The 27,972-nt window shown below is 40.3% G+C and overlaps 3 protein-coding genes across 3 annotated transcripts in view; all 3 read left to right on the top strand.

The window, feature by feature from the left end:
• Nucleotides 1-9,096: 9,096 nt before the first annotated feature.
• Nucleotides 9,097-27,972, top strand: part of LOC110446861 (soluble guanylate cyclase 88E-like) — a 101,549-nt gene continuing 82,673 nt past the window's right edge. Inside the window, exon 1 of the mRNA XM_021492193.1 lies at nucleotides 9,097-9,317. The gene's annotated coding sequence lies outside the window, so the exon portion shown is untranslated. The remainder of the gene's footprint in view (nucleotides 9,318-27,972) is intronic.
• On the top strand, nucleotides 18,677-19,837 carry LOC110446891. Its single transcript, XM_021492234.1, has one exon. It carries the CDS (start codon nucleotides 18,677-18,679, stop codon nucleotides 19,835-19,837), a length of 1,161 nt encoding a protein of 386 aa, XP_021347909.1.
• Nucleotides 22,059-22,640, top strand: LOC110446890. The gene has a single exon (XM_021492233.1). It carries the CDS (start codon nucleotides 22,059-22,061, stop codon nucleotides 22,638-22,640), a length of 582 nt encoding a protein of 193 aa, XP_021347908.1.

Genomic DNA, 27,972 nt, shown 5'->3' with positions numbered 1-27,972 from the left:
GGGGGGGGGCAGTGGTGACATTACACACTATACTCACTCGGAGGGGCCAGTTGTGACATTACACACTATTTTAGTATTGTTTAATATAGTGCTTCCATTAAGAAGTATTTTAGTATTAAGATGAACTAGACAAACTCCAAAAATCTTATTTATTTAAGGATAAGTTGTCATATTTTTGACGTTTATTGGCGTGTAAACTACATCGGGCTTGCGATATATTGAATGGTGCGCGTTAGCGCACCATGTGAAATATATCGCAAGCCCGATCCTTATATTTACATTCCAAACCAACAATACACTGTATTAGTTGTCAAATGTTGCGAGTATTGTTAATTGCTGTTTTAAAACTCCTATACACACCGACTGGGTCAGCGGTAAATTGTTCAGAACAGCCGGGTAGTTTCGCATTCCACAGTCGTTGTCAAGAGCAACCAGGCCGACAAAAACAATAAACAAGAAAGTTCCACAGTAAACACATCAATTTAATAATTGGTTTGTTTTTTTTTTTATTTAAATGGATATATGTCAATTACCAATTTGTATACTAACATGTGACCATTTTAATATATATTGTGGTCATTTAGCGATTTAAGTGTCTTACAGTAACATTTTAAGACACAACACAGCGGAACATCGCCACTTGGCGGTAATTAGGTCAGAGATCAGCTGGCGGAGGCGGCCATTATTGAAAGTTTTGAGTCGGCTGGCACAAGTTTTCACTGTTTACCGAAGGTAAATGAACAACCATGAAAGGTAGAATTACTCAAGAAACCTGACGTGAATGAAGACTAATTAGACTGATATACAGAAGATGGAGTAGACAAGTGTGATGCTGTGCTTTCTGTTAAAACTGTGGTGGGCATGACTGTGTTTTCCGTTGAAGCTGTGGTACAAACTATGTATCACTACACTGACTTAATCCCCGTTGTAGTTCATTTGAAAATATGTTACAATGGGACCAGTAGAGTTATCTAGGCACTATGCAGTGCAAATGTAAATATTAAAGTTTGTCTCTCATCAGTATACATTGAACATTGTAAAATATAATGGGTAGCAATTTCATAATCATCACCACACATACAAGATGGAGACTCTTTCAAGTGATCTTTGAACAGATCATAGTTCAAGTTACTCGCCTCATTTCTCAGTTGACATAAAATTATGTTACCATTTCTGCTTTCACAATTTTTAAATACATCAGAGATATCATTATTAAAACATACATGTATTTCATTATATACCTTTGTCTTAATTTTTTTAAGAGTAGGGGAATGTACTATATCCTTTTGAAGTCCATTGAACTTGTTGCACATTACTGGGAAGAAGCTTTTAGCATAGGATTCTGTACGACATAGTGGTGGGTTAAACATTCTCACATTTCTTAGAGTATACCAATCATTTTCTGGGTTATAAATAAGAGGATCAATTATGTCCTCGAGGTATGTGGGTGATACATTGTTAGTTATTGTATACATCTGAGTTAGCTTATGGTTCATCCTTCGATCAGAAAGAGATTCCCAGCCTTGTTCTTTATATAGAGTTTGGTGTGATGTACCTTTCCTTAGGCCTGTGATAATCCTTGCAGCTTCTAGTTGTACAGATTCTAATAGATGTTTAAGATTGTCAGAGCAGTTGTCCCAGACAATATCAGCACATTCAAGCATTGGACGGATAAATGTTGTATATATTTTGCATAGTGATTTCCTATCAATCTTATATTTCCGATACCTAAGCATGTTCATTCCTTTACTAGCCTCTTCATATATTAATTGAACATGGGTAGACCAAGTGCAATCTTCAGAAAAAGTTAATCCAAGACGTTTGTGATCATGGATAATATCTACACAAGTATTAGGGAGGATGGATAGGTTCTTTGTTTTTCTAGAAAATAATAGTGATTTGGTTTTAGAGGGGTAAAATTGAATGTCCAATGTGATGACATTACACACTATACTCACTCGGAGGGGGGGGGGTGTCAGTGATGACATTACACACTATACTCACTTGGGGTGTGTGTGTGTGTGGATGGGGCAGTGATGACATTACACACTATACTTACTCGGAGGGGGTTGGGTAGTGGTGACATTACACATTATACTCACTCAGGGGGTGGGGGGTAGTTGTGACATTACACACTATACTCACTCGGAGGGGGGCAGTGATGACATTACACACTATACTCACTCGAAGGGGGGGGGACAGCGATGACATTACACACTATACTCACTCGAAGGGGGGGGCAGTGATGACATTACACCCGATACTCACTCGGAGGGAGGGGGTAGTGATGACCTTACACACTATACTCACTCGGGGTGAGGGGGCAGTGATGACATTACAAATTATACTCACTCGGGGGGCGACATTACACACTATACTCGCTCGGGGTGGGGGCAGTGATGACATTACCCACGATACTCACTCGAAGGGGGGGGCAGTGATGACATTCTCCACTATACTCACTCGAAGGGGGGGGGACAGCGATGACATTACACACTATACTCACGCGCAGGGGGGCAGTGGTGACATTACACATTATTCTCATTCGGAGGGGGGGCAGTGATGACATTCTCCACTATACTCACTCGAAGGGGGGGGGACAGCGATGACATTACACACTATATTCACTCGGGGAGGGGGGGGGGGGGGGCAGTGATGCCATTACCCGCTATCCTCACTGGGAGGGAGGGGGTAGTGATGACCTTACACACTATACTCACTCGAAGGGGGGGGGACAGCGATGACATTACACACTATACTGACTCGGGGGGGGGGCAGTGATGACATTCTCCACTATACTCACTCGAAGGGGGGGGGACAGCGATGACATTACACACTATATTCACTCGGGGAGGGGGGGGGGGGGGGCAGTGATGATACACACTATACTTACTCGGAGGGGGGTGGGTAGTGGTGACATTACACACAATACTCACTCGGAGGGGGGTAGTAATGACATTACACACTATATTCACTCGGGGGGGGGGGGCAGGGGGGACATTACACATTATACTCCCTCGGGGGGCGACATTACACACTATACTCGCTCGGGGTGGGGGCAGTGATGACATTAAACATTATACTCACTCGGGGGGCGCCATTACACACTATACTCACTCGAAGGGGGGGGCAGGGATGACATTACACATTATAGTCACTCGGGGGGCGACATTACACACTATACTCTCTCGGAGGGAGGGGGTAGTGATGACCTTACACACTATCCTCACTCGGGGGGGGGGCAGTAATGACATTAAACACTATACTCACTCGCAGGGGGGCAGTGGAGACATTACACACTATACTCCCGCGAGGGGGGGGGCAGTGATGGCATTACACACTATACTGACTCGGGGGGGGGGCAGTGATGACATTAAACACTATACTCACTCGGAGGGGCAATGTGATGACATTACACACTATCCTCACTCGGGGGGGGGGCAGTGATGACATTTCATACTATACTCACTCGGGGGGGGGCAGTAATGACATTAAACACTATACTGACTCGGAGGGGGGCAGGGATGACATTACACATTATAGTCACTCGGGGGGCGACATTACACACTATACTCACGCGCAGGGGGGCAGTGGTGACATTACACACTATACTCGCTCGGGGTGGGGGCAGTGATGACATTTCATACTATACTCACTCGGGGTGGGGGCAGTGATGACATTTCATACTATACTCACTCGGGGTGAGGGGGCAGAGATGACATTACACACTATACTTACTCGGAGGGGGTTGGGTAGTGGTGACATTACACATTATTCTCATTCGGAGGGGGGGCAGTGATGACATTAAACATTATACTCACTCGGGGGGCGACATTACACACTATACTCACTCGGAGGGGGGGGGGGCAGTGATGATACATACTATACTCACTCGGAGGGGGGCAGTAATGACATTACACACTATACTCACTCGCAGGGGGGCAGTGGTGACATTACACACTATACTCACTCGGAGGGGGCAAAATTAATGTCCATTGTAAACAAAAGCAGTGCGTATCCAGGGGTTACGCTCATTTCATCACCCCTGGAATATGTCATGTACGCAGCTAGCTATCTGATTGGTGTCTGGTAAAAAAAACCTGACCAATCACTAGGCTGATACCTGTTCTTTGAAGATTACAGAGAAGCGACACCCGACTTCAAAGCCAATAAGTTTAACTGTTACGTGACCACCAGATGTACATCAAAGGATCACACTAGCCTTCTCGTCTCATTCACAAGGCGGCGCACACTGAGCCTACTATTTTGCTATGACATATTCTAGGGGTGCAGAGAGCGAAAGTGAGCGTAACCCCTGAATATCGAGGAAGGTTTCTTGAAGCCTGATCAAACACCACTTGGGCGCCATTTGTAACTTTTTTTGTGTATTGCAGACACAATTATCTTCTGCTGCTTTTTTGATATGGTCTAAAGAATTCAATATACATCGTCCTAATTCGAGATGAAGATCTAGTTGAAACCTTATTTAGTGTTCTTGACAAAGTTTAACACCAGGCTTAAACAAAATGGCACTGACCAGGCGGGGATGAAAGTGATACTGTACTTTAACGATAAAGCTATATCTATATATTTATACAATCTGTTCGATATTCTTAACGATATGAATTCACGTGCAATATCCAGATATATCAAACAGTATTTGACCTCATTTTGCATCTACATAATGTATTACACCACATGATAAAAGCTTCAAAAAACTACTAGTAATTTGTACTTTTTTCATACCAAACAGATTTACATTCAGAGCTTTCGCTAAGAGCAAACAGTTGTCGGGAAACCAATTAATACAAGGTTTCAGCTCCTTTGATACTTTATCAGATATGATCTTTCAATCTCGATGCAAAAGCCTGGAGGAAGTCGCATTTGAGCGTGCATGTTCCTGCTTGTCAAATAAGACTTAAACCGTTTTATTAATTAAACTACAACTTCAATGATTTTATAACACAAGTTATAGTGGTCCTCGGTGTCAAAAGATTTTTTGAGGTTTAATACTTTTTTAGCAATTCTAAAGTAGTTGTAAATACTTCTTAAAATAGCCGTCGGCTTTTGGTTGCTTGCGCTTCATTCTTTCGTTTTTGTCACCTTTTAACCAGAAGTACGACAATTACCTGTTTAATCATATATTTATCTAATGGAACAAATGTCACTCTCAGTCACAATAGTTCGACCTCCTTGTCTTCTTAAATGACGAAAGTCGACGATTTATTCAGGTTACATCTTGTAAGATGGACGTAATTTAAATCAATCGTTGACTTTAGAAGTTGAAGAAGGTCAGGAGGCCGAAATACTGATGACATTTGTTGTGTTAAGTTTTTTTTTCACCTTTGGAAATACTTTGTTGTTTATTATCACTATTTTGTGCTATTTTCTTTATGTTTCTGTGTTGCAAGCATGCGATCATTCTCTTTTTATACTACTTTCATGTTTTTAATCCAGACATAGAAAGTTTTGAGATGATTGACAAAGTCGTTCTCTAACGAAAGAAGAAATAACAATATTTATGCTTGGTTGGTTGGTACGATTTACTACCGATGGTTGGAATACTAACGGAGACAAACTATCCCTCTGTTAGCCCAATCGAGTTTTGTTTCCATATAAGGTGCAATTAAGAGATTTTATATCTGGACAGGTAACAAAAGCCTTGCAAAGACTTTTAATTTTTCACTATCATCGTTGAAATGTCTTCATATATTAAATGAAAACTTTGAACCCCTCGATCGTTAATACCTTCATAATCTCTTCAACATCAACCGTTCACCGAGATCTTAATTAACAATATGGCCATTAGGAAAAGTAGTTTTCTTGAAAACGAAACTGTGTTTTGTTCGGTTCGTGGTCTCTTTCTTGGTTACTTACAAAACAAGGGGGAAAGACACTTACCAATGATGATGAAGAGCCCATACAAACCATTGGGAAGTTAATTTACCAACCTGGGGGAAGGGCTCTTACTAAACATGGGAATGGTACCTTACTAACCACGGGTAAAGGCGATTACCAAACAGGGGAGAGTGCCCTTACAAAAACAGAGGGAAGGTACCTTACCAAACAGAGGGAATGGCGCTTACCAAACACGGGGAATGGCTCTTACCAAAGACGAGGAAAGACGCTTACCGATCATAGGGAAGAGTTTATACTAAACATGAGAACGGGCTATTACTTAACACGGAGAGGGTACAGTTTACATTACCTAATAAAGGGAACGGCGCTTACCAATCACGCGGGAAAGACCCTTAAAAAACACGGGGAAGGTACCTTACCAAATTTGGGGAAGGGCTCTAACAAAACACGGGGAAGAACCTTACGAAACACCAAAGTAAGTGTTCTTACCAAAAATGAGGTAAGACCCTTACGAAACACGTGGAAGCGCTTTTGCCACACGGGGGACCTCGGGACGTATGCATTCCCCCTTGTGAAATGTATCTCCATATCTATGCCTATAGATTGTCAGATTAAAAAAAAAAATCGTCAACAATGAATTTAAAGGTATTGCAATTTTGATTGTGATAATTGCTATTTTTTCAGATTTAGCTATTATTTTGAACGAGGACCACATTTGGAATAAATGAGTATGAGACAGCATTTGCTAAAATTCAGATTTGATTTTAAAAGTGGCTGTAAATTATATTGAATAATGCACTTTTATTTTATATTCTACCACGTCTGTGATGTAACGACGGCTTTCATTGGTTAAAAAGAGTGCATTATTGAGCGATATACCATGCGCGTGACAATAACCAATGCACGTGAAATAGTGCGCACGCATGCTGTTCCAACAACCTCCACGTGTTTTATCATGAATTAACAAAAAAAGCAGGCGGGATCAAAATATTTGACAGGCCTGCCATTCAAAAGATTACACGGATCTATAGACCTAAAGTATTTGGGTCCGTGCAATGAAAATGGTTTATTAATTATTGACATTTAAAATGTACAAGTCTGAAGACAAAATGGTAAATTATTAATTACTTCTGTTTTTTCTTCACTGGGTAGTGCTGTACATTTCACGATGTGTGCAGTGTCTGTATGTACTGTCAAGCGTTGATTTCATGTTTTGACGAACGATGTCGATAGCATGCCAATGTTTGATTGATTGAAATAAACATCGTATCTGACGTCACACGTGTTCAGTTGTTTCTGGTCTGCAAAACGTCGTCTGCTTTCAAAAATCAAAGTGATGTCGTGCATTCGCCTACAGTGTACATACCGTGGGTGAAGTATAATGTTGCAAAAAGTAGCATCGGTCTGAACAGTGGTTGCAAAACACAGCTGTCCGGTGAAGTCGGTGAAGGTGAAGGTCGCGTCATGATCAGCCGGTCAGCGACTTTCCTTCACGTCATGGCAACCAACTAAATATGCCAACACATGTCAGGCCTGTCGTATGATGTTGTATCACTGGCACTTCCAAGAAAATCCGCTTGATATCGGTACGATGATGATGGTTTTAGAAGTAAACGCAATCCGGGAATCCCAACCCTACGCACTGAGAAATGTTGGCGCGACATTGATCAAGTCAAAACGAAGCAACACGATCACGTGATAAATCTTGCACGCGCAAAAGAACAGCGTCTAATTTGCATATCGAATTATCTAGGACATGTCGCCTTATAAGACAGCAAAACTTCACAATTAGTTACAATTGACGTGGTAGAATAAAAACATTAAACTTATGTGCGTGCATCATGGTGGAATATATAACGAGGGTGAGATAATGTTGGTAAAAATAATTAACGAAGGCCGCTTGAGTTAATTATTTTTACCAACATTTTCTCACCCTGGTTATATGTTGATTATTTCTTAACTATACATAACTGTGTCATATGGTCAATAAAATAAGATTTTGATCTGCTATTTATCTTTTAAATGAGTTTAAGTCTATGAATAATAAGTGTTTACGCTAGAATAATGTTCTATTTAAAGTGGTAAGTAAGAAAAGTATTTGTATGTGATATACGGTTCGTGATTTCCACAAATGTCTATTTTATTTAATTCTACTTTGAGTGTAATTACCTTATCTTGAAGCTGTTCTGAGCTAGAAATAGACCCACCACTTCAAACAGATTGTTTCACGTTACTATTTATAACTTTGATTTTATTCTGTAACAGCCGAATTCAACAGTGAAGTGGAGAAAACTATTAGTTCTCCATAGCAGTAACGACCTGACACATTAAATATAGAGTCATCGCTTAGAGATTTTCACTTGCGATAACTACTTGTATACATACATGTTAAACGACGTGGATTGTAGGGATGATACAACCTTGCTCGACAGTATCTACTGTAATTGATATAGGACTCATGTTCGGTGGACAGAGTGACAATATCGTCGACGTTGTATCACATTAAGCATATACTCCGCCATGCGTGACTCACAGAAGCGCTTTTATTTCGTATTTAAAGTATTTGGTTACGTGTAATTTAGCAAGACGATATATTTTACCCACCATGAGAGTGTAACTCTCGTCTGTTAGTAGGCCATAATACAGCGTCTAATGTCCCCGTACAGGACGGACAGCTGGCGTGTTGCTCGCTTTCTTACAATACATACGTAACCTGTAATGTGTGTATTGCCACGGAGAAGGGTTAACAATAGAATCAAAGTGACTGCTGTGTTACTAAAGATACAATACAGTCACATACCATCGATTCAGGTCAAACACGTGTCGCTGGTTTCTTTTCATCTGTCATAGTAAACGGAAATAGTTTGTCTAGTAAAAGCTTAAAAACTGAACGTCTATTTTCAAACACTGGGAATTAATGAAATATGTGTCAGAACAGACACATTACATTAAGGTAAGCATAACATATGTTACGAAAATTACGGAGTAGTCTATGCAACTATCGATGAAGCATCGCGCTAGATATACACAACGTCTCCCATTGGGTTCACTAGCTCACGGAGAGGTGTTGATATGGATTATAGTAGCACGTGCCTAGCCGTATTACCAGAGGACAAGAGGTTGTTAATTACAGAAATCGAAGCCCATGTCAAGTTAGATGTCATTAACCTATCGGTGTTTTGGTTGTGTGTCGTACCAGCTGTGATACCTGACGAGTAGTGTAGCTGTCATTGAGAATAGCACAGCATGACATAAACATTTGTACGAGTTCTAGATCTACGAAACATTGATAACCTTCATTTTAATTTTTATGTTGGAAATTTGAAGTTCCTGGAGAGTATTCGAGATAACTTCAGTGTGTTTATTCATAATATCCTAATCTTTGTTTAACTACTGCGCTGATGTATCACAATATTCGGCGCGGCACTGTGGAAGTTGTGGATGCTGAAAACGATGGGGTAAGTAACACGTATAAACAATCTGTCTGTTTATATCAATACATGAGTTTGCTTCGAAGGAGTAAGGGGTATAAGTATACAGCCGATGTTTCACGACTCGTAGTTGTTAGTGTCCTGGACTAACATACTAAACGACATTAATTATAGACATCGCGGGATAGTTGGGGACAGATGTGTCACATGATTGATTGTTATTGTAAAACCTTCGTATAATAGGATGTATACTTACTATTTGTGTGTGTAATATGAGTGCTGTGTAAATGTCGCCTAACCACCGTGCCATCTAATGCTTGTGGGATCTTATGTAAGGGGTTCACCAATCGCCATTTTTTTTTGTAAAACCTACCGAATCCCAATTCAGCATCCGGTTTTTATGGGAGCCCATGATGGTATTTGTTTTTGTTCTGGTCTCTCGTTTTATTGTAATTACATTTTGAATTAGAGTTATTATATTATCTTTCTATATAAACGATATATGGTACAGGTTTTTATCATCTTAAATATCTATTTCACAGAAAATTAATCTAGACGATTTAGTAATCTAGGGGATCATGGAAATACGAAATGTCTTCTGTTATGAAAATGACAGGCTATCATGTTTATAAAGCCATTCAAAGGATGTAGTAAAATAATTATAGATACTGAAAACATTTCACGAAATAACTCACTTCAATAGTGATACGATGTGTGTAATACCGACACCAGAATGGCCATTGTAAATGTATACAAAACCTCAATATGACGTTAGTTTTCAAAATTGTGTATTCACTTCGCCATAATTCAGCTTCATGTGAACCATAAAGTTATCAAAATACTTTTAAACTAACCAAATAGTCATGTTCATATATCAAAAACCATTCTCGGAAATATCTGTTCTTCGTCGTCTGTTTCTACAGATTTGTGACGTCGTACATATATTTCTATATTTGACGTCACAAGTTCTACTCAACGGTTCGAAAACTTTGTTGAAAGCTGTTGATACTTGACACAAACTAGTCAGCCAATACCATACATGTATATGTATGGCTTAAGTGCATTGCAGGCATTTCGACACATTGTACATATCTAGGTAAGTGTCCCACGTGACAAAAGAGTTAGCCAGATACCGTCTATATCGCCAGCTGTCACGCAGGACGTTTTGTCTATTCTATGTCAAATATGTTTGTTATGTTGGGCAGTGCATAAGTAATCACAGGGGCTAGATACATCGAAGGTTAGACTAATTGTATGGTAATAGGTCCCTGTGCTTACATTGGTATGATTAGTGATAATGACATGAAGTATCATTAAAATATTGAGTTATTCTTACATAATGTGATCGCACGCCAAGGAAAATCAGATCTGCTGTTTGAAGGGGCGCGATTGTAAAGAATGAATTGTTTAGCCACTAAAATAGTATGTCTTATACAACGTGGAAATCGGTGCACTGAAAACAGCTGTTGATAATACTTTGCCAGCGATTACTGGTTAATGTCACTAATAGTCGTTTCCCGTATCGACCATGAATTCGCTTCTGTCTGTATTCTGTTTCGCCTGTTTGTAGTTGATAGATAAATGGATATGGTCTGGCGCCTTAAGTGTCAATTTGATGTACCGTAGATTTTTTAATTCGATAACATGATCTTGAGTATTAACATCAAAAACATGCATAGCAGTATTAAACTAGCCGATGAGCAGAAAATGAAAGGTGAAAACGTCACCTGTACAGAACATGTGTTAATGTATTTCATAGTATATCATACTGTATAGCATCAGTAAACTTACTTCTCACTATAAATCGATCTTGTGTATTTTCTATTATTTCCAAATTACATAAAAGCTTATTTAATTGGATTTTACTAACCTTGTGTTCAGAGTGACAAAATCAGGCGGCAGTAATGACGATAAGTACCTTGTCTGTAGGGAAACAAATTACCTTATTTCCCTACTACTGCATAATGGCAAAAAAATGAATAGTTTCTCAATATTTCCTGATAACTGTTTGATAGGAAGGATATCGCGTAAAAAAAAAAAGGATTAATTTATTCACAAGTGAACATTTTCAATTGTACCGAAAATAATAACGAATGTTTTCCGATGTTTCACTGGTAAACATGTAATTAAAGTAGGTACATGTACGTAGGTGATTGTGAGTATTGTAACGCAAATATACCAGTGTACAAATAATAATAACTGTACGTTTAGAAAATTGTACGATTATTAAAATTAAGCATTTGTACATGTAACAGCGTTTGGATAACAAAGTTAATGATATTAGGACACTGATTTATGGAATCAATGTAGTACTGGCAAACGGTTAATTTAATTGAAATTTAATACTGGTGTACGATTAATATAATTCATATGCAGTACTGGCAAACGGTTAATGCAGTCAATATGTAATACTTGTGTACGATTATGAATAGAAGTTTTACATTGTAGATATGTTATACTGTTAGTTGAATACATTATCTGTGACGTAAACAGACATTTGAAACCAAACGTGAGTTGTCAGTATTCTAGACTGAGGCTTTACCAAGCGTTTACCGAGTACAGAGATGGTAATGTGCATCACCTTTTACGCAGAGGGGTGAATATTTACCTTTTATGTTATTGCCCTTGTCGGTGGGGAACATGCTTTAATGTTTCCCGGGTACTGCTAATCATTGTTTCATGTTGCCCACGTGATATTGGATTATCAAGTAGAAACAAAATAATCATGTATCATACCAAAAGGGTTATATATGAAAAGCATGGCTTACAAAAAGTTTACTTCATTTTGATTTTTCTTTTGTAAATAAGAATTGATCAATACTTGTCGTTATGCAAGCATATCCTGCTCGTAAACTTAAAGCAGGAGATTAATTCTGCGTTTGTAATGATGATACAAAGTCAGGGAGCTGCAACGTTTGACATTAATTGGAAGTTGTAGTTGCTAACATTTTGAATTGATGCTGCTTTAAGGGAGAGTAGCCTTAGATTTGCATGCTGAAAATCCGATGTCTGAAGTCAGGCCACAAATAAGACCACAATTCAGATTGTTCGTGTTTCTCTAAACTTAAAAGCACACAATACTGAAGTGATGGAAATTGAAATCACTACCCTAAGATATATATATATACAAAACATATTTTTTACACTTTATTTTCATAAATAATTGCTTAAATCAACTATTGTTATAGGTACAAATGTGAATTTTGAGAGTTCATTCTTTTTGCAAATGTACATCCAAATCGAGCAGGTCGCGGTATAAGTGTCCCCGGCTAAAGCCTATAGATAAGTGTAAATATAACCAATCTACTAACAGCATACCAACGTGTGGACGAGATACGGTTATATTGTCACGGGCGCACCTGCACACTTCCACACGAGTGGATTATAAGTGAAATGCAACGGAAAACAAATTCAATGTTTACTTTGTTATAAGTTTAGAACTTTAAACGAAAAAGAAAATCAAATAGCATGTTGAGAACGTCAAAATATCTACACATTAAATGAGGGGGGGGGGGGGGGGGGGGGGGGGGGCTGGTGAAATTCTATAACGCCACAGTCGATTGTTCATTTATACTAAATGAATATATATTATTTATAATCATCCTTATACTCTATGTCTTATCTTTAGTTTATTAGTTGTTCAACAACGTCTGTATCCAAACTTTAACTACTTTTCTTGGTACAGTTAAGGTAAATCAGGCTTACAAGCGTACATTAGGTTACATTGGCTACTCTACTGTAAAGTGGAACAATGTTTTGTGGACATTATCGAGCATCCTTTCCGTAGACAGGTTTCTTCTTCAGTATCCAAATGTATCTGACCTATCCTATCATGTCAAACTGAAGGAACGCTGTTGTTGTTCTCTGTGATGGTGGTTTTCCTTTCGTTGGCCAGGATGATATGTACTGAGAATGAAGTCGTGAGAATGAGGGCGTTCCTGAATGACAACATCTTTGTTCAGTTCGTTGGCAGGCTATTTTACCCGTCTGTAAGCATACTTATGGGAGCAAACTATGCCTTTTTCTGACCGACTTGTTTTCTCGTGTTTCATGGTACTGAATTGATTTAGGATCTCATCAGGGCTGATTACAAAATCTCGCCACGGTTCCAGTTTCACTTACTCACTCATTATGTGACAAATTAATTTTCATTTCACAACAACATCACGTCTGGGTATATAGGTGTGATGGCCTCCAACTTTACACGGCACCTTCTGTAGCTGCGTGTTTCATAAAGCAAGTAGTTAATCTCACTCCTAGTTGCTAAATGTAAATGCTTCCCGTGTCCTGACTGACGTCACAGGCTTTGTAATGAATATTAAAGCATTCGGATTTCCGCTCGTCGATGACATTATTTGAGTTACACACAATATCATTATTTAGCACTATAGGTACTTTGTCTACGGAATAGCATTTGGGTCAACTCTTGCATTTCTAATTTATTTTTTGTTGTGTAAGTACACGGAGATTTCTCTACTAACCTTTTCGATGTTTCGAGATAACAAACAGAAATAAAGAAATAATAAATTGAAAGAACAAAATTTACAGAAAAATTACCTCTGTTATTCTCTTTCATATGTCATAAATATATCGAAATATACAGTACAAAGTTAAGACAATTATACGGGTAAATGAATCTAACGGTAAATACAATTTCACGGTTGACAGAAATGGATGGTTAATAGAACGTTTGGGGAAGAAGCATAGTCACTTATACTGTTACTGATGCTGATAAGGGACACTGGCGTACGGTTGATGAAATTAATCTACGATCACAATCCATGGTTATGAGATTTGTACGGCTTATATAATTGTACTGTTAAAGAATGTAAAGATGATCTTAGTATAAGGGTAACAAAACTAAGCCGTTGATGGAAATGCCTGGTTCGTATCACTTTAAGAGTGTTGTAATTGCACGTTTAATGCAATTGCACAGTTGATAGAATTGTATTGATAAAATAATTGTATAGAAGTAGAATAGATAGAACAGCCTGCAGTATCCAACTGCATGTTGTAGGATTCAACTAATGTGGGAACTCCTGCAGAATTAGCGGAATACGTCTTTATCCTCTACCTAGGGGACATGGAAGAATTTAAACTTGATCTGCTGCAACCAAAATACAACACTTGGGATCAATAAAAAAAAAATCTCGATTCCATACCATTTTTTCGACGGTGTTTCCTTGGGCATTCGTCTTCATATGACTTAAGTTTTTTGAAAGTACATGTAGCGAACAGCTACTTGAGTCGCATAGGCAGAGGTATTTGAAACCAATTTTCGTGAGTTGTTTGAATTTCATAGAGAGCCTTTACCGAGTTTGGCGTAGGGGAGTTGCTATATTCCTACCACACCAATCGACATACAATGTAGTCAGATCACCATGATGACATCATTTCCGTCGTTGACGCCATGAGCGGTCTAGACAACTATAATGTCCATGTCTAAAATCTAATGCGCCTATGAATCTTACATATCGATGTACGCTGTAGTATGATGTTAAAAATGCCATCCATGATTGGCAGGAATTCGGTGTTTAAGGCCTCCTCACACATAGGCGAATCCATCAAACGGAACCTGGCGAATTGGGTAAATTTGTCATTTCCGGCGAAACTGTTTGAAAATATGTTACATAATTTGAAATATAACGAAAGGTAAACGTAGGGGAACTATTTGTTGCGAATGATTTACAAAGTGTGACGAACGGTTACTGTTATTCGCTAGAATGCGTTGGGTCACGCAAACAATCTTTGTTCTTTCCGTTAGCGACAAGGAACGCGAACATGCGAACCGAAGCGCAACTTTGCGCATGCTTCGGAAGCCGTCCGAAGCTTTCCGAAAGGATGTTTCCGCATCCGGCCGTTACCGGACGCTATACAAGACTGTCGAAAACCAGGTGGGGTCATTTGCCTTCTAACATTCTCCGACTCGACACCACGTCGTATTGCTGTTTTATTTTCAACATTGTTGAAGTTTTGTAAGTGCAAAAGTATGCCAAGGGGAAGATGAAAAACATCTAGAGCGAGAAAGGCTGCTGCTGAAAAGCCAGAGAAACCCGAGGAACCAGAGGTCAGTCTGATGAGCAGCCTGGTGATCCTGAGGAAAATACCCAATAGTCCTCCCGGGTAAGTTTCAAATTTTTAAAGTCTTGTATTGTATGTCAGGGATATATGTTTTAAGGTGTAGGTTCTAGTCTTTTGTGGCCTTTATTTGTCATGGTTATATGTCAGAATTGAAGTGTAGGTTCTAGTAGTTTGTAGCCCAGTAATAGCACCTTTTTTGTCACGTTATAAAACTCCTGTTTTTCACAACCTGCTAGGTCATGTTTATGGAAAAGTAAAATTTATTCTCCGAATGCCTCATTCTATATTATCATGTATATATGTACATTATATATAACAAAATACTGATATTTATAAGGAAGTAATTTCTTACGTCCCAAGATTTTTTTTATAAGCATGTATTTAACTGTAATAAAACAATAAATATATAACAATGATAAATACAAAACAATAATAAATTATAACAATAAAACAAATATGTTCTTACAACAACGTTTATTCTTTTTTTGTGTGAGTTTAGCTTCAGCAGTTAGCAGAGGACAACCCTGGGGTCTTGGATGCTGTAGATTCGCGTGGATTCGTTTGTCGTAGTTACCCTTCGTAATGACTCGTATGCAAGCGTATGCCGTACGTTTTTGAACGTCAACCAATCGTTACAATTCGCTTTCATTCGTCATGAAATTTCGGATTCAATTAGCTACAATACGTAATTATTCGCTACATTTCATACAAGTTCGCAAACTATCGCAAAGATTTGTCATGGGATCGTCCTGAATCGCTTGATGGTGTTATGCGGATTTACCTCTTCCGAAAATCGGGGTCCGGTCCCCGGATTTGATATTAGACACGGAAGCACATTATCCGGTGTTCGTTGAGTTTTACCGCCATTAAAAGGTTGCACTGAAAACTCGGACGATCTTTGTGTTGTACACAGCCAGCCATCCGGCATAACAAGTGGTATCAGAAGTGGGATAATGCTTATACGTCCTGCAGGGAGTCCAAAACCCGTTTCTATTTGTGTAATGTATTGCAATTCGTACCTCAAAGTGGTCAGGAGTCTGCTACAGGTAATCGCTGCATTGATTGTTTGTGGGTTGTTACTCGTAATTTAAAGGATTATTTTGTTATTTGATTACTATAACTCATTTATTATTTTCACAAAGTAAGAGCACAATAATTAATTTACTCGGTTTGGGTAATTTACTGTTTTGTGTGCCTATATTTAGCCTGTGTTTCTGCACTTTCGTTTTACATGTATTTTCGTATTGGTGTTCACTGCGAACACTAGAATTGTTTCGAAACGAATCGTTCACTGCGAACGGTCAAAAATTATCTTTCAGAGGTCGGAGAAGGATCTCGTAGACTACCTTAAATCACACAACGTGACAATACCACCTCACGAGGCAGATTTGACCCCCCTGCTAGTATCCGACAACAAAGGAAAGCGCCTTGCAGTGGTACACAGGGGCAGTAATCCAAAACTTCCTATCCAGTTCTCATGTAAAGGTGGTGCAAACTCATCAACCCTAGTATCCCTACTAAAACAACAAATTCCCATCCTCAAGCAGAAATTTGGTAAACCTGTTTATGATTATTTCTGGGCTGGTACAATGTACATGAGACATAACCTCAAAGCGAGGCGGTTATATAAACATTTCTGATACAATAATGTACCTGTGTTAACACTGTACACAAAATTATCAACTGCTACAAAAGAGCGAGGGCCTACACAATAAAACAGGGGTGCAAAATGCAATTTATTGGAGTACCTGTTTATTCGGTTAGCCTTTACAATGATATCCGAGGTCACCATAATCCGAGCAAGTTTCTAGAAACAGATGCTGAAGTTGCCAGCCAGGTACACTTCTTGAACTCTCAAATTAAACTTCTCAACACAGAACTTGGTACCACAACACTTAAATTCAATGCTGATCTTCGTGATTTTCGACAAAAGGGAAAAGAACGATATGTTTTGTAGACTTGGACATTTTGGAAGTCCACGTTGACCAACATGAACTGTTACAGTTAGCATTTGAACAAAATGGGTGATAAAGAACAAGAAGTCACACCAGGGGAAGGAGAGTCTTCAGTTGACACTGCGTCAGCTGCGGCATACGATATTCCTCAATTCGTAATGAAAAGTTTTGATGAGCAACGTGATACACAAATGAAGATGTTTCGGCAAACTATGGTGGAGTTTGAAGACGAAAAGAAACGAAGCTCTGAGGCACAAAGTGAAAAGATGAAGTCCTTCATGCAAGAGACACGTCATGATATTCAAAATGGCATAGGACATCAAGCACCGCTTGCACAGAGTACATTTTCATCTATGGGTCCACAACAGGAATTTGGAAGGTCGACAGACAGAGGATCGTTTGGTGGTTTTGATGAAGAACTCCGGGTAATCCAGGATAGAGAACGCTCATATTCAAGCCCAAACTTAAATGGACAGAACTCTGCACTATCCAGTACCCCCTCATTGGAAAGACAGGATATGGGACGTATGCTGAACAGACATCAAGGAAAGGGTCCTCAAACAAAACTTCCAGTGTTTGAGGGATAGGTTTTTATTGTTCCCTTTGAACGGTTAGCAGAGCGTTATAACTGGACAGACAATGAGAAAGTGACAGACTCTACGAATGTCTAAAAGGAAGGGCCCTGTGGTACATCTGCTCCTTACCAAGGGAGATGAGAAGAGATTACAGAAATCTAAAGGATAGTCTGATCAAGCGGTTCGGACGAAGAGACCCACCCACAACAGCGCGATCACTATTACATGAAGTAAGCCTAAGTAATGACGAATTTGGGGAAGAGGTTTGGCGCCTAGTTACCCTTTCTTATCCTAATGTAGATCTCGACTTGCAGGATCAATTAGCTGCAGAGGCATTCCTCAAGGGGTACAATAACCCCAAGGTATCTTATGATGTGTTGGACAAGAAACCAAAAACTATCAATGAGGCTATTGAAATGGTTACTTCACAAGAACATAACTTCAAAGCCACCATCGGTAGGGAGAAAGAGATACGAGACAAGGCTCGGCGCGTTTCATGGGCTGATGGGGCTGGTGTAAAAAAAATGTCTCCGATGACGAAGAAGCGTTGAATACACAGCGTGTTCAACAGCCAAACACTGCCTTAGAGTCGGACAACCTCAGTAAATTAGATGTTCAGATGAAACAGCTGGAGGATCTTGTTCGGAATAGCTCACTAGAGTGTCGCGCAAGATTCGACCAGTTAGGGAACGAAAGCTAAAGTGGGTTTAGCAAGGAAGGAAAGGAATGTTATAGATGTGGTGGTAAGGGACACTTCCAAAGATATTGCAGCTCTATGAGATCAAGATCACCCTCACCAACCAACAGTCCCCTTTCTCGCTCACCACAGCATGATGTTAAGATCACCCGGACCAATAGGACTGAGAAAAGCATTATCGTCCCAATAACGGTCAATGGAACAACAACTGAAGCGGTTATTGATACTGGGGCCGACGCCACAGTCATTTCTGAGAAATGGGCAAATGAAATAAATTTGCTGTATACTAAGCCAAAGAAAGATATTCGTTTAATGACAGCTGAGGATGGTGCAGAGATGACAGGATTGGGAGTAGTCACTGCGACTCTCCAAATTGGGGAAGAGGTGAGGGAACTACCAGTTGTGATAGCTCCTATCAGAGACAACATACTGGTGGGCATTGATCTACTCCAATCTGTACAGACCATTATCCATACAGGAGAAAAGAACCTGGAAGTCAACGGAAAAGTAATCCCAGGACACTCTCAGTTGAACAGATCAGGGAGTGTTTTTGCCAGGAGTATATTTAGAGTACATGCAGATGTTGTGGTGCCACCAGGAAGTGAGAAAATAATCATCGGACGATTTGAGACACCATCAGACACTTCTCAAGAAATACTGGAGGCATTCAATCATCATAGCGGAATGCGAGTTGGGTCATGTCTTGTCTCTATGAATCAAACTATTCCTGTGAGAGCTCTCAACATGAAGGATAGCGAGATTAAACTCACAAATTGCACATTTCTAGGAAAAGTTGAGGATTCTGACCTAGCTTGGGACTCAAACATGAGCAGGGAGCCTTCCGTAAACACCAGTGTCGAGCCAGAACATTTACAAGAGGCTCCTGGGAGAAACAGAGAGGTTCCGTTGCATGTAAAGGATAGTTTTGAAGAGTCCTCAAAAGGACTGTCATCAAATCAAAAAGAGGATCTCTGTATGCTGCTGAATGACATTCCTGATATATTTGCTAAGGATGACTACGACCTAGGCAGATTCAGCGGAGTCAGACATAAGATTGACACAGGTGAAAACAAACCTATACGTCAACCCGCAAGAAGGACACCATTGGGTTTTCAAGCTGAGAAGGACGCCAATCTACAAAACCTCTGGACACTGGTGTTGTCATTCCATCTAGTTCCGAATGAGCATTACCAGTTGTACTTGTTCGCAAGAAAGATGGTGGCGTGCGTTGGTGCATAGACTATCGAAAGGTGAATGAGGTCAGTGTAAAAGATGCTTACCCACTTCCAAAAATTGAAGAGTGCCTCGATACGCTTAGTGGTGCGACTCTATTTTCCACCATAAACTTAATGAGTGGCTACCATCAAGTTGAAGTTGATGAGATGGACAGATCAAAGACCGCCTTTGTCACCAAACAGGGGCTCTTTGAGTACACCAGAATGCCTTTTGGCTCATCCAACTCTCTCTCAACTTTATTTATCTGGACGATGTGATAGTGGCATCCAGGTCTTTTGAAGAACATATGCAACATCTGCGTCAGGTTTTCTCCCGGATCCGTGAACACGGTCTGAAGCTGAAAGCCAAGACGTGCCGTTTGTTTCGGGAGGAAGTCCTCTTTCTGGGACACATTATTAACGGTGATGGAATATCCACCAATCAAAAGTTGGTAGATGACGTCCCGAATTGGCCTGTGCCAAGCAACTGAAGGGAGCTTCAGTCTTTTCTAGGACTTACCAACTACTACAGACGGTTCGTTCAAATTTGTGCAGAGATCGCTCTGCCACTGCATGATCTCACACGGAAGGAGGTAAAATTTGTATGGGCAGACCGTCAGTGTGAGGCATTCGAGGCCCTGAAGAAGGCAATTACCACTGCTCCGATATTGTCATACCCGTCGGAGAATTGCCAATGCATAGATACGGATGCTTCTAACATGAGTATAGGCACCGTTCTTTCACACGTCCAAGATGGGGAGGAGAAAGTTGTTGCATATGCAATAGACGACTGACCCCTGCACAGGAGAAATATTTTGTGACACGACGCGAACTTCTTGCAGTTTTTGCTTTCTGCCAGCATTTAAAACATTATCTTCTTGGCCGGAGTTTCTTATTACGCAAAGACCATAGCAGCTTGTCCTGGCTTTTCCGGTTCAAGTCGCCACAGGGACAGCTGGCGAGATGGCTAGAACACCGTGCTGGGAAGCTGCATGTGAACGCTGATGCCATGTCACGGATTCCGCATCAAGATTCGTGCCCTTGCTACTTCGCGGGTGCCACAGTTGAAACTCTACCGTGGAGGATGTATGTACAATGCAAAACTACAGACTGCGTGGGAAAGATTCGAGGAGGATGTTGACGATATTGTGCCTATAGCTGTTCGTTCGGCGGAGGTAACTGCTGTCGAAAAACACTCTGCGACCGGAGAGGACTCTAACACGAAGGACAATATTCCTCAATGTGACTGGCTACAGACCAAAAGTCCGATGGAACTTCACGAAGAACAGATGCAAGATGAGGACCTAAAAAAACTGTATTCATTTGTGGCCAACAGCGAGACAGTTCCTCTGTGTGAGGCGCAAGCAAGAAGTCCTGCTCTGCGGAAGTATCTACTAACATTTCAGCAGTTCAAATTGATACGCGATGTTCTCTACTACCAGTGGGAGGCAAATGGACAGGAGTCACTGCGATTCCTGGTTCCATTTCAGATGAGAAAAGAGATCATGTGGGCATGTCATGAAGCTGTTAACTCCGGTCATCAAGGGGAGAAGATAACTCTGGAACGATTGAGGAAGGGCTTTCACTGGCACAACATGTCGATGGATGTGAGCATATTTGTTCGGAAATGTCATGTATGTGCAGCTGAAAAGAAGAGTAGTAGAACTATGAGAGCACCTCTTCAGACCTAAATCTGCGGAGCGCCAATGGACAGGATACAATTGGATGTTGTTGGGCCTTTTCCTATTAGTGATGATGGGAACAAATACATACTTGTCATCATCGACCAGTTCACCAAGTGGGTCGAGGCTTACCCAGTGACACAATAGGACTGCAACACGACAGCGAAAAAACTGGAGTTCATTATTAGATTCGGTGTACCCCTGGAGATCCACACGGATCAAGGACGAAACTGCCAAAGCGCCCTGTTCAAGGAAGTATGCCGGTTACTCGGAATCGCACAGACCAGGACTACGCCCTATCACCCTTCATATAATGGTCAAGTTGAGCGGTTTAACCGCACGCTGTTGCAGATGAGCAGGTGTTATCTAGATCATGGCCAGGCGCATTTGGATGAGAACATTCCCCTTCTTCTGTCTGCATATCGAAGTACGCCAGACCCTGCTACAGGATTTACACCAAACCTGTTGAACCTGGGTAGGGAGGTCCATTCTCATACCGAGCTGATCTACATGGATTCGGATATTTCGCGTTCCTCTGATAACGCACCCACATAACTCGACCGGATGTTAGAGGGTATGCACATTACTGAGGAATTAGCTAGGAAAACATTGAGGGCTTCAAAGGTACATCAGAAAAAAGTATATGATCTACGGGCTAGGGGAAGAGAGTACCACGTCGGGGACCTTGTATACGTGAAGAACCAATCACGATCTGTTGGACAATCTCCGAAACTCCAATCTGTTTGGAGTGGTCCTTTTGTGATCACCAAGAAATTTGGTCCGGTCGTGTATGAGGTCCGTCGCCGCAATAAGACCTCAGTTCTTCACCATGACCGGCTAAAACAATATTTGTCTGAGGTCATCCCGGCCTGGGTTACCAAGATAAAGCATGATCTTGGTACCTCCTCTCTCCCAACGATTGCTGATGAAGACCATCTTCCAACCATGGATAAGACTTTCGGGACAGAGGAAAACCACCACGAGCCGCAGAACAGCCAACAATCACTGAAAGCCAGTTTTCCAGAGGAAGAGCCAAAGACACCCGTGCCAACTAGGATGGGTTCACAGCGAACCATCTCAGATGAACCATCCTGGTCCTCGCGTTACGGCCGGGTATGTAAGCAGCCTACCAAGCTTGACCTTTAGCAGAAGCTAAAGGAGCCTGGAAGGGGGTGGAGTAATGCGGATTGACTTCTTCCGGAAATCGGGGTCCGGTCCCCGGATTTGATATTAGACACGGAAGCACATTATCCGGTGCTCGTTGAGTTTTACCGCCATTAAAAGGTTGCACTGAAAACTCGGACGATCTTTGTGTTGTTATTGAAGAACACAGCCAGCCATCCGGCATAATGATATGCAAATTAGCTGATCACGACCTGATAACTGGCTACCTCTAGCGCCAGTTGACGAACGCTATGTGAAGACTTTTCGAGTGGTTAACGTATTGAAACGAATTTTAACGAATGATAGACAAAACTTTTATTCGCAACAAATTTTTCAACATGCTCAAAATTTTCCGACGAACAAGACTAATCGCAACGGACACAAAATCTCGAAAAAACGCATCCATACGAACTCATTAACGATGTACAACGTACATATACCAATGGGAACGAATTTTTTACTCAAGTCCGATTCGCCAGTACACGCAAGTTGACGCCCGGTTTTTTCGTCTATGTGTGAGGAGGCCTTTTGGCTTAATCCCACTGCATTGAAGTGACTTATGTGCTGCACCCCACCTCTGCGAGTTGGTAGCTCTCTTCTGTACTCTTGTCTAGTATATATTGAAGAGAGTTAATTTGATCCTTTTGCGGGATGTCTATATTTCTGTTTCCTTTACTCGCTGCTGTATCCCTATTCAATCCTGGTTAGCCTGGCAATGTCACAGATCCTGTTATTCTCCTTAACAAGGTACACTGTAGCGGCGTAACCATAACGTGATCGGATATGATATAATATTAAAACGCTTTATGTTGTGACGTTTCAATAAAATGTCCTGTTAAGATGACCCTCAATCGGCTCCACAGTCCCAGCTTACCGTCTTCAAACGCCCTTAGTTTTTACAAAGAGGTAGTACATATTACAATCAAACAAGTAAACATGGAAATTTCGACTTTACCGTTAACACATGACAGCGCGTGATGTATGGTCCTATTAGGTATCACTTATATACAATAAGACAATGTTAAGTGACTGCACTAAAGGAGCCTACAGCTAGTATACTACTACAGTGATGTGCCCTTTAGCACTAGATTAAATGGCCAATGACTGTAATTCAATACGTCATGTCATCTTAATCTAATTCTGACGCCATATCGACACAGTCGGTTTGAAATGTTACCTAGTACGTTAAAGGAACGTTATCTACAACAAAGTTTGTTGTCGAAACCTTCTCCTTCTCGAAAGATAAACAGGGAAGAAAAACATAGTCTGTTTGCTTAGAGAGGCTTGACCGAGCAGAGTAATAACATATATTTTAAGATTTAAGCTTTGGATGTAAATCATTGGTACTTAAGTAAGCCATGTTAAAAGCAATTTACCTGTCTGTTTTAACGTCTCTTTAATGTCCGACTGGGGACCCTGTTAGATCGTGATGAGTCTTACCATGGGTCTCTCAGTGACAGCACACGCTGTGATAGGCTTCTTTTCTATGGCAAGGATCGTATATCGACCTTTAGAAACTAGTGGCTTCTATAAGATACAGAATAAGCGTTCTAGAGTTACGTCATTCTCTTTGGCATGTAATTTCTGGGGTGGCCCATCATTAGCATTTACTAATTGGTAAATATCATTACACGCCGAATCACACCGTCTCGTGTTTGTTAATGGAGAATGGCGTTATCTGCCTTGAATTGTCGTCCTTTTAATCAATCGGTCATTTAATTTTAGCTTAGGAAACTGTATTAACATGCTAATATAAACTGGGTATTTAGTTTGTGTTAAATGAGAAGCAGATACCATGCCTGTTGAGTGCGTACTCTCCGCACGCAAATTCTGTAAACAAGATCCCACGTACATGTTGATAGTGATTCAGGTATTTCAAATAATACTTTTCGATAGTGACTCAAAACTAGGTTACTACAGTAACATCATATACTGTATTTGAACTTGACACTTAAGATATCCTCATCTCCGATGCTAAACAACAAACTGTGTGTTTGTGTCTATTTTACACCTTTAACAGGTACAGTAGTCTAGTGGTAGGACGCTGGGCTTGTGACCACAGGGTTCGAGTCAAGTTACGGCCCTGTGTTGTATCTTTGAGCATGATATTTTACTCCGCTTGTTCTAGTATACTCAGCTATAAATGAGTACATGGTTGGGCAGTGCTAGAATTGCTGAATGCTAGCTGCTGGGAGCACCGTAATGGCAGCACCGGTTGTATGCTCCCCGGGGAGTTGAGAAAGATATTGGCTGGTTGCAAAGACCCTATAACCACGGTTAATAACGTGTGTACCACTTTTAGGCGACCTACGAACTATGTTGTGAAAAAGCGGTATATAAGAACCTCGAATAATCATTATCATTATTATTATTTATAGAAGAGTCGTACCGCCATTTGATGATGTTTTTCGTGTATCCGAAATGACGGAGGTTGTTTGTGTGATTGTATTGGTGTTTTTGTAATTAATCACACCGCAGTTCGTTGGATTCCAGTGTTTTCTTTTGAATTCTGTTGATGCCCATGACCTAAATGTCTGACCGTCGGTGAGTACCAATCCATTACATGTGATATCTAAACTCTTGCGTGCAACATCCCAAGAACAATATCAATGGTCTTTTCATGTTGATAGGCAAATTTTAAAAATTGAAACTAGAACTATCCGTGTAGTCAACCGTCTTATATCACGTCTTACTTAGCTTCCACACAGTAAATGGACAATGCCCTACCTCAAGTAAACCAGAAAATCTGTGTGATATAAAATTGAATTAATATGGATCAGAATTACCAATTTTTTAATTCTGATGTTCGCAATCATAGCCGATGTGACGTCAATCCAGTGCGAGTTTCCTATATGTGTTTTTTTCTTATATGAGTTGAGTTCGAGACGTATATTCTTGTTTCCTGAAGCTATTGGTTCACGTCTGACACAAACTGTCACTATGGGAGTGTCAACGTCACTAAGACCTCGTCCGATATACTGTTATATTGTAACTTCGCACTAATATAGACTCTAATTATTACAACAGGATAACCCTCATTCATCACTTATAACAACCAGTTTGTTAGCAACGTTCGAAAACAAAAGATAATACAAAACAAGGAGCGAGAAAATCAATTTTATTTCCCTGTAAATCAATCAGCGAGCGCATCACTCATTCTATTACTATTTCCTGCACAAGATTCAACGGCTGCTTTCGACGAGACGTATTTTCATGACACTACTTGTACATGTAGACGCATCAAGATCAATTTTGAAATATATTTGAAGGTATGAATAAAGTCTATTTTGAGACATACTCAAGAACTGTCCTTTTTGGGCAGAAAAAGGAATAATAAATGACAAATTATATTTATTCGAAAACCAAGAATATACAAGTTGTGTAAGAAAAAATATCTTTGGTATTAAAACCAATTTTTTTTCTTGTTTCCCCAAAATCTGCTATTTTTGTGCAAAACTAATTCAATTATGACATCACTGGCCATAAAAGACAAACACAGTTTGTTCTACTGAAAATAGAAACGCACGGAGACTGTCGACCTGAGAGGGAAACCAAAGATTCATTTTGATATGAAATCTGACATATGTTCGGAATACAACTCGGAACGCAGTTGGCAACGAACATATTCTTTGGTCCCCGTTACTGCGTTCATACTACATGTACCGTATACGCCGTCAAAATAAAGATTAATTTTTATTTATCTATAACGGTCGTTATGTACACGCTTTCACACACTGCTCGTGTTGTGACGCGGGGACCCTCGCAAAAGAAAGCCGCCATTATTTACTTTACTCTCAAAGAAATTTGAATGTGCATCCATGAAATAAGACATTTGCGAGCACCCTTTGTTGTATAATTAGACATAATGAATCCCGAATATGTTCCATGCATCTAGATGTTGAAAGGAACCAAACAATGGCTGTCATCAAGCAGTGATCTCGCTGTAGCGGTAACGGCGGCATATTTGAAACAGGTATCAATCTGCAGAGCCTATTTTCATTGTGTATACGCTAATCTATAGTCAGAGTTTACTATGCTGACGATTGAAGAGATGTAAATATTTACTTATAGAAATGAAGCCGCTGTAATGTTACTAAATTAACAACGAGGATATTGCACGAATAATCTGGGTTTTTGTGCTGCCATCTTTTTCGTGTTTTCTCCGATCTTGTTGAACAAGGTGTACACATGTCAAGATCACTTATTCGATGATATGTAGAATTCAATCAAGAAGAAAATGTTAGTTTGAAAGACGCCAAACGGCAATGAAAGTTGAAGATATGGACAAAATAATAGAGGATTTGATGGAAATACTAATAAGTAATTTAAGGCGGATAGGTCATGCCTCCCCATGGATAAAAATTGGGTAAAAACTGTAGACAGAGCCTTAGGTTTTACCATTATTAATTAACCCCTCGGCAACACTTTCTTATCCGTTCCAACAAATTGTAAAGAGACTGATAGTCCATTTTACGTAAGCTTTTAATTATTTATAGAAGGTAACGCATCTTAATATTGGTCTTTGGGGTATTGTTTCGCCCGACAAAGGGGCGTGACTCCTTTTATTGGCGGGCACAAAGACGTGGCTGAAGAATTCTTAGCCGAACCGATAAGATATTAGTGTTATAAGTTTCATTATGTATATATAAACCACTTAGTGGGACAGATCGTGCGTGCGATGCACGTGCATAATCCAGCTGAAAGGAGCGATCTGGTCTCCCTCGAGACTCGTCCCTTATTATCTGACTTAACGTCCACTATACATTATGTGATATTGTAAGATGCCAGACAACAGCTGAGATCAAATCTACGGGGCCAGGAGTATTCCATGCTAAATTCCAAATAGTTTAGCACTACGGCGAACTATAGTGAGGATTACACTTAAAGTAATCTTTGCTTTCTGCATCATCTTTTGATGAGATCTTATGAGACAAGGTGCAGTTTTAAAGTGCGCGACTTTCAATATTTATACACGTTTTACTTTGCTATGAAGGAGTATCGTGGTGTGTTGTCTGCGATCAAACTATTAACAACATGCCGAGGCTGTAGTATTGGTGCGTTCTGATCAATTCTAGTGGTATCAAGAATGCCACCAACACATCGCGTGTAACGGTATAATTTGTTTTGAAATTGACCTATTTCCTCTTTCAACATCCCGTGTATTGTGCATCCGACACTGAATCAGACAGAAGGAGGGTAAGGGGCGGGACGGGCTTAAGGAGACGATCATTTGAACCGAATCCGTGACAGATCCCAAAGGTCCATTTGTTGTCTAACAGACATGTCGTGCTAGCCGTTATTCTAAATGCGCATA

This window comes from Mizuhopecten yessoensis, unplaced genomic scaffold, assembly GCF_002113885.1.
Source record: "Mizuhopecten yessoensis strain PY_sf001 unplaced genomic scaffold, ASM211388v2 scaffold3023, whole genome shotgun sequence".
Lineage (NCBI taxonomy): Eukaryota > Metazoa > Mollusca > Bivalvia > Pectinida > Pectinidae > Mizuhopecten > Mizuhopecten yessoensis.
The sequence above is the reverse complement of the archived record's forward strand: the minus strand, read 5'-3'. Positions and strand labels throughout refer to the sequence as shown.

Bases quoted from the DNA above. Each gene is read 5' to 3' on its own strand.
- LOC110446891 (XM_021492234.1), top strand. From the start codon at position 18,677: ATGAGATCAAGATCACCCTCACCAACCAACAGTCCCCTTTCTCGCTCA.
- LOC110446890 (XM_021492233.1), top strand. From the start codon at position 22,059: ATGTTAGAGGGTATGCACATTACTGAGGAATTAGCTAGGAAAACATTG.